General features: G+C 58.0%; 3 protein-coding genes across 3 annotated transcripts; 2 read left to right on the top strand and 1 right to left on the bottom strand.

Moving 5' to 3' along the window:
* Nucleotides 1–1,784: 1,784 nt before the first annotated feature.
* On the top strand, nt 1,785–2,716 carry LOC112887305. Its single transcript, XM_025953446.1, has 2 exons — nt 1,785–1,957; nt 2,164–2,716. The coding sequence occupies exons 1-2, from the start codon at nt 1,834–1,836 to the stop codon at nt 2,376–2,378; spliced, it is 339 nt and encodes a 112-aa protein (XP_025809231.1). The 5' UTR covers nt 1,785–1,833; the 3' UTR covers nt 2,379–2,716.
* A 969-nt stretch (nt 2,717–3,685) lies between these two features.
* LOC112883816 lies at nt 3,686–4,427 on the top strand. The gene is made up of 2 exons (XM_025949055.1): nt 3,686–4,189; nt 4,291–4,427. The coding sequence occupies exons 1-2, from the start codon at nt 4,013–4,015 to the stop codon at nt 4,336–4,338; spliced, it is 225 nt and encodes a 74-aa protein (XP_025804840.1). The 5' UTR covers nt 3,686–4,012; the 3' UTR covers nt 4,339–4,427.
* Nucleotides 4,428–4,574: 147 nt separating this feature from the next.
* Nucleotides 4,575–6,737, bottom strand: LOC112883815 (probable protein phosphatase 2C 49). The gene is made up of 4 exons (XM_025949054.1): nt 6,116–6,737; nt 5,641–5,994; nt 5,442–5,547; nt 4,575–5,328 (listed from the first exon to the last, which is right to left on the bottom strand). Exons 1-4 carry the CDS (start codon nt 6,485–6,487, stop codon nt 4,943–4,945), a joined length of 1,218 nt encoding a protein of 405 aa, XP_025804839.1. The 5' UTR covers nt 6,488–6,737; the 3' UTR covers nt 4,575–4,942.
* Between the last annotated feature and the right edge of the window lie 1,084 nt (nt 6,738–7,821).

Here is a 7,821-nt window from a genome sequence, read left to right as displayed (position 1 = left end):
TAAGACATTAAGCCCATATTTAATTTGCAGCTTGCCCACTAATCAAGCACGCAGAAGATAGAGACTTTCAGTCAGATATGTGGACTAGTTTATCTCCTCTCGGTCTAGTACGGACCCACGCATCGTAACCTCATATATATGCCCCTCCGTTGCACGCACTTCTTGGAGAGCTCTACCCGCCCGACCATGGAAGCCCGGCCGCACTACTCCAGGCCGCTCCTCCTGCAGCTGCAGGGCCCGGCGGTGAGCCCGCCTTTGGGACGACCGGCGACGTTTCGGACGCTCGATCGCCTCCGGCGGCCGACGCCTTCACCTTTCTCAACGACAACGCGATCCTCGTCATCGCGGTCCTCGTCGCGGCTCTCGCGCTCCGCGTGGTCCAGGGCGCGCGCCGCGTCACGCGCCGCGCGTGCCACGACGGAGCCGACGATGGCGCCCCGCAGGCGCAGGACCCCGAGCACGGCACCGGAGGAGGAGGCGGCGCGGGGCAGGCGGGGGCGGCGAGGCACGGCGGGAAGCTGGTGCAGGCACTGCCGTGCCTGGCGTACTCGGCGGGGCTGGAGGCCGGGTCGTCGCGGTCCCACGGGGCTAAATCAATTGCCTCGCCGCGTTCGCCCGCGGCCGCGGGGAGGCCGTGCGCGTGCTGCCGCGCTGCTGGCCTGCAGCCACGGGTTCCACGCGCCCTGCATTGACCGGTGTCTCGCGGCGCGGCCGACGTGCCCCACCTGCAGGCAGGCGCCGTTCGCCTTGGCAGTATGCTAGCGGAATATAGGCAAATCATTTTGGACACGTTAAGCTTGCTAGCGGAGATGCACGTGCAGCACATAGGTATTTTTTTAAAAAAAATCTAGTAAATAAGAATTCTGTATTTCTAGTAAAACCTTGTAAATAAGAATTTCTCAGCAGCAGTGTGAGATTGAGTTTTCTGCTCCACAGCCCCACCATGGCGTCAAAGTAATGACAACTAGGCCATGAAAAAAAAAGAGAGACAAAGACAAAAATTTGCGTCGAGTGATGAACCACACCCCACAAACAAGACGAAAGTACTTTTCGGTGTGTGAAAAGTGTGCATTCAACCATTCTAAAACCTTAACGATGCAAAACATAACATAGGTTGGTTGACAGACAAACTTACGAGTGATTATGGATCGCTAAGATTTAAGCCATGCATGCATGCTCTTAGCGCGATGGTGAGCAAGATGTGAAATATACGTCCTTAGCTAATCGCGTGCGCCTAGCGTTTGCCTCTTGTTCAGTTCAGTACGTATACACCCGGCGCGCTCCTCTGTTTTGCCAATCAACTTGGACTACGTACGGATGGACTCTTTCCTTTTCTCTAGTGTTGCTAGCTAAGGATGATGGTGCAGATTATTGCCAAGGATTGACGGAAAAGCTGATGCTCACCGGCCGACTCGTACATCACGTTGCATATTGGCTCCTAATCTCCGATCCTGTGCATGGACGTGAACGTGCATGCAAACAAACAGAAAGAAAAGGACAAGATCATGTGGGGAGGGGGATCGGAATCACCAATGATGATGACGAGGGCAGTAGTGGTCCAGTGTACGGGAGTTTGTAGGTGAAATGAACACAGGTGCTACCAGGGACTAACTAATTAATGAGCTGCAGGGCCCGAAATGCATACGTATTCTCGGATCCACCCAAAAATTCTCGTACACGGTACGACGGGTCCTAATTAATTAGCACGTGTTTCTTATGCTTTATTAGTACTATGGTTGAATATCGTGGCCTACAAATAGAGAAGGTCTAGCCCGGAGCAGCTCACACCAGGCCAGCAGGCATTCAAACGAAGCATAGACGACATTTTCGGACATGGACAGCAAGAAGAAGGGCGCTCCTCCTGCGCTCCTGGTTCTCATGGCCTTATGGGCTCTGTTCGCCGGCCATTGCTCGGCCCGGAGCATGACTGACTTTACCAGTAGTCTCGCCCGAGGAGGTACTTTCTATTTTGCATATACAGGCTTCGGTTCTTTTGAGGTGGATCTTTGGCGTATTTTCTAAACAGCGGTTGCAAAATGCAAGTAGAGTAATAAACTAATGCTTGACGACAGCAGCGATCGAGCTCATGCGTGCTAATCCATCTCTCTACTACCGGCCCGACCGTTTCCTTGGCATGCTTTAATTTCCTTGCCGTGTGCACAGGTCTGCTGGCCACAGGCGGAGCACTAATGAGTTCAAGTAACGCGTGCGACGGCTGCGAGCCCTGCATCTGCGTCCCGCAAACACACTCGTGCATTTGCACGGATGACACGGGCATTTACCCTATGGCTCATGGGAACGAGCCAGGTCCCGCACCTCCGATTCCTCAAGCCGACGGGGTGCTGGAGATGCCGACCAGCGACGACGGCCACTACTGAGTGCCCTTTCATGGCCGTGTCGACTTGTGCTACCGATCAGAGTGTATTCATGTGCACACATACACATGGATGCTTTAATTTGGTCGTAATAATTAAATAAACAGCAAACACGAGTCCGTTCTAGTTTGGGACTTATTTTTAGTTCCTAGAGAATCAAACAAACAGGACTTTAGTTTATACTAGTCGTCTGTTCTTCGTAGGCAAAGCATGGATAGGCCTACTGGCCTAGCTAGGTACCTACTCCTTGCGTGTATCGGCTTTTTCCCCCTTCCATTTTCTTTTCCTGCGTGTATTGTACGAAATATAATAAACATTATAAATAAAGCTTGCTTTATCTAGAAAAGAACTGCTTGTTATTATCACTCTCTCTTTTTTTTTAACACACAGTGCTTGGCTGGCCTGGTACATGATACTAACTACTCTGACATGCATGATGCATGTCTGTGTCAAACCGATCCACTACTACTAGTGCGTATGTTGATGTTATTCAGGTTGTTGTTTATTGTCTGTTGTCTTGCCGCGAAATTGAATGGCAGGACACAGATAAGTGAAGTTCCGGGTTGCGTGTCTGTGTGACAGAGGAGCTGGGTTCAAACATGAGGCACTGTAACATATTAGTATAATAAAACTTATTAGTTATAATTATGTTTTGACGACCATATCAATAATTAGGTGTGATGGAATGAGTTATCTTCTATATTTCTTTTCACATTTACCACTGCAAATAACTCTGACAGTAAGTCAGTAACCAATAGACAACACCACGGATTGGGTAACAAATTTATTGTTCGCTGTTTTGGGTTTTTGTACCTTTTAGATTGTTTGATCTCCTTTTGAAACTTCAACGCTGACAGTACAATATTGAACATCTTCACTTGCAAGCCTCTTTTTGAAAAATTTCGATATTCCAACGGGTATTGTTTTATCGATCGCTAATTCTAGTTGTAGGGTTGCTGGCTGAAACTGGTGTCAGAGCTCTATCTGCCATTTTCAGCCAGGCTCGGCCCAGAGTCGGAAACAACTACGGGGCCTTCCAAGATAGGGGCTAAAAGTCGTGAGAGATTGGTATGAGCCCGGTCTGTAAACAGTACTGATTTTATCAGGTCGAGTTCAATAACGGAGATAAAAGAGAAACAAAGCACTGGCACAATGGCTTCTGATTCTGAAATGTACGTATATGAGTCAAATCCCTGGGGGTGATGTTTTTAATACAGCTGTTCCTTTCAAAAAAAAAAAGAGTTGGCAGGAGACGGGAGCTTTTCGAGCGAGAAGCACGGGATCCTCTCTGTTCTGCCCGCCCGGCCTCCGGCAAACCCCAGAACGTTCCGGACCATTTTGGAGACGTCAGATCTAGCTGAACCGAACCGAACAGGCTAGACCGTGGTGGTGGGGTTCGACGTCTGACGGAGAAGAAAGCTCACTTGGACATGACCGTAGTAGCTTTGTTCTTCTTGAGCGCTTTCTGGGGGTTTCTGGTCGACGACTCCGTCGTCTATTAAAGATGCTAAGCTCCAGCAGGCAGTCCAGCTCTGCAGATCTTTTTGCTTGGTGCCTTCGCTTGCTGCTGACTAGTGGACTCGTCAGTGATCCCGGGGTGCGAAGCTTGGTGTGTGTGACTCTTTGAGCGAGAGAGGATGTCGCCACTGGCGTCGTCGGAGCCGGAGCCGCCGTTCCGGCCGCGGGAGAAGATCCTGGAGAAGCAGAGGTACTTCCAGAGCGTCCACAAGCCGACGTACCTCAAGGGCCGCTACGACGCCATCACCTCCGTCGCCATCCCGCTCGCCCTCGCCGTCTCCAGCATGTACCTCGTCGTACGTGCCCCGCCCATCCCGCACTCTCAACGACCTCGCCTCTCGTATCTGAGGTTGCACCTGTGCTGATCGACGTATTGTTGTTTGCTGCGTGCGTGCAGGGTCGAGGGATCTACAACATGTCCCACGGCATTGGGAAGAAGGACTGAGCTCTCGTCCATGGCGGTCGCCCTTCGTCTTCGTCTCGATGGACTCTGGTGTTGCTTGCCGACGTACCTGATCTCCTCTGTACATTAGGTGTGAGTAATCGAGTGTGATTTGGGAAATGCTCAGCATGTCAGCCACTTGGAGCCCGCGTGTCTGTGACAGAGGAGTTGGGCCTGGACAGGATCGTTGTAATTATCGACCGGATTGTTAAGAATCTAAAGCTGTTGGGCGAAAAATCAGAGCAAGATCAACAACGCGTTGCTAACGAGTGTGCACCAGCCACGCATATTATGCCCGGCTCTCGCGTAACATGATCGCGACAGAGCACATGACGCTGACAGGATTCTATCCGAAGTGCCCCCACATAATTCAGCCGGGTCAATCAGGTGCTCTGCACCTGCCGGACATAATTCAGTTTGTTGATTGCGACGAACTCGCGATCCGCTGATCCTACGATCGAGACTCATGTACGGGAACAATCTATGATGAGGATTCCGCGCAGATCAGAGAATTAGACCTATTACTTAACCCATCATGCGGTAGCGGGGACAGCAGCAGCAACAATGGCGGGGGCATGCAATCATGTACCCCAAGAATCAAGGGGGTTCAGGACCCCCGCCGGAGGTCGACGACGACGACGCTGACGTTGTCCGAGCTCCGGCGCGCGAGCGCGAGCTTCGCGAGCAGCAGGGCCGCGTCGGAGCACGCCCGGTCGGAGTCGGCCCGGTCCACCCCCTTCACCGCCGCTGGGCCGTCGTCGCCCTCCCGCGCTGCCGCGGCGGCGGCGGGCGGCAGCACGCCGCTCGGCCGCGCGCCCGGCGACGGCGGGCCGTTGCTCCGGAAGCACGCGCGGACGACCTCGCACGCCATCTCGTTGGTCACCACGTCCCACAGCCCGTCGCTCGCCAGGATCAGGCACTCGTCCTCGTCGGTGCTCTCCGTCACCGTCACCTCCGGCTCCGCCGTCACGAACGGCTTCAGGTAGCCGTCCCCTGCGCGCGCGAACGGTCTCAGACTAAACACGCTGCCCGAATAACACGCACACATTCTTGGTTCGAGTGGATAAATGCTAAGAATTTGAACTGAACCGCGCCGCGGTGCTCACCGATGGCTCGAGACATGGCGAGGACGCCGAGCACCCTGGCGCCGTCCCAGAAGATGACGCGGCCACCCGCCGCCTGGATGCGCTCCAGCTCGTCGGGCCGGTCAGGCTGAATGATGTCAGGGAGTAAGGTAAGAACACGAAACAGTAGGCGCAAACGGGGCAGAACGCCAAGTGGGCGCACGCGGCATGCAAAGCTTACTTTGTGGTCGACGGATAGGGGGACGGGGACGCCGCCGCGGGAGAGGACCGCGCGGGAGTCGCCGGCGCTAGCGACGACTACGCTGGTGGAGCCGACGACGGCGACGAGGGCGGTTGAGCCCGCGTGGTCGCACCGCGCCGGCTTCTGCAGCTCGCAGCGGCAGGCGAGGTCATTGCCGCTGCGGGTCGCGGCCCAGCTCGCGGCCTCGTCATCCATCCGCGCGAACCCCTTCTCCATCACCTCTTTCCACGCCGGCTCCGCCGCCCCCGCCGCGGCGGCACCCTCGCCGGAGCCAGCCTTGTTGTACTCGTCCGCGACCAGCTCGTGCATCCTGTCCTGGCACAACCTGGCCACCTGGCGGCACAAGCACAAGAACACACCACCCGCTCAGCAGTCAGCAGTCAGCAGTCAGCACAGCTCGGCACGCATTCGCCGGAACGCTCGTTGCTCATGCACACGAGGCGGGCACGCATACATGGCAGCAGCCGTGGCCGTCAAAGACGCCGAAGAAATGGTGCTTGCCGGAGGAGGAGGCGCCGCCGTGCAGGAAGTCCAGCCTGATGGACACGGCGTCCTCCATCTCGCGCCGGAGGCCGCAGACGGAGGTGACGCCGTACCTCGGCCACCACCTCGACCCGAACCCCGCCGCCGCGAGCCTCCGGCACGAGCGCCCGGGCGCCGCGCACGCCACCCTCCGCCGCTTGCCGCCGCTGCCATCCTCGCCCGCGGCCGGCGTGGGGCGGCACGCCCCGGCCCCGCCCAGCTCCACCCTGGGCCGGCGACTAGTGAGCGCCGTGACGGCCGACGCCGGCGTCGACTTGGCCTCGTCGCAGCAAATCTCGGCCATGGCGTGGCGCGCGAAGACGGCGTGGGGGGCGACGGCGATCGGCTCCCGTCCCCCGCGTACGCGCGTTACGGACGCACGCGCGCGAGGAGGGCCGAGGCGCAATGCCACCGCACCGACGCGCGCTAGATTTTTGGCCGCGGTGCCTCCCCTCCCCCCTCAATCCACCCGCGTCGCCGTCGGCCTCGGGGGGCAACCCGGAGCAGAGCAACCACCGAAACGATACCGCGTGAGCCTCCGGGCGCTCCCGCGCCCAGGGGCAATAAGAAAGCGTGCGCCCCCGCCCCCCTCCCCCCACGCGGGAGGGCCGGAGGAGGCGCCACCAGGCAGGCCGGTCGTGCCGCCCGCGGCGGCCTTACACGTGGAGGGGGTGGAGGGGACAGGGCGCCGGCTGCTGGCGGAGGGAACCACGTGTCGGCTGGTGCCGCTGTCAGCGGAGATCAACAAGCGGCGTGGGGGAGGCGCGGTGATTAGAGGTGACGGGGGTACGCGTGGCGGCGTCGCGTTGATGGATTGGTGGTGCGCGTGCGCGACAGCGGCTCGACAGAAAATTTTTTAAGTTGCGCTCTCGCGGGCCCTACCGCGTGGGGTGGTGCCCGATGTGCCTCGACTAAAAATATCGTGGATGCCTCACGGTCTTGTGGGCCCGGATTGTCGGGCCCAGGGGGGAGGGATCGAATACGTGTGCGCCCTTCGGCTAATTAACCGCCGTGAGTCTCGACACTAATCGTATCCGGCGAGCTCCGCCGCTTGTGCACGGCGCCGGCTCCTATAGGTGCGGATGAGCTTGGAGAGCTGCGAGAGGGGGCTTGGCTTTCGGAAGATCCATCTTCCAGCCCATTTCCAGCCCATTAGGCTCACGAACCTCCCACCCCTGCTGCCTCCTCCTCCGTTGCCCCGGCCAGCGGCGCCGCTGCCCCCATCCGCGCCACTCTTCGTCCACCTGCCGCCGGCATATCCCCGCCCTCCTCTAATTTGGCCCGGCATCACGCCCCCTATCTGGGATCTAGTTCGGCCGCTGGCAACCACCACCCCGGCCAGCAGCAGCATGCTGCCTCGCCGTCTGCCCACCGCCCACCGCCCACCGCCGGTCGATTCCTCCTCCACACCTTCTCTTCTAATGCCGGTGAGCATTGGAACTCCGGTGCCCAAGCAACCCCGGCAATCCTCCTAACCCCGCCGCCGGCCTTGACCACCACCCCAGCCATCAGCGACCTCACTGGTGGCCACTCCCCCCGCTCTCGCCACCCCTGTGCACCCCCAACCCAAAATCATAACCTGGTGACCGCGGCCGGCGGCACGGGAGGCGGCGGCGGCGCACCGAGAGGAAGAGGAGG

This window comes from Panicum hallii, chromosome 3 (assembly GCF_002211085.1).
Source record: "Panicum hallii strain FIL2 chromosome 3, PHallii_v3.1, whole genome shotgun sequence".
In the NCBI taxonomy this organism is placed as follows: domain Eukaryota; kingdom Viridiplantae; phylum Streptophyta; class Magnoliopsida; order Poales; family Poaceae; genus Panicum; species Panicum hallii.
This window is presented reverse-complemented; position numbering and strand designations above follow the sequence as displayed.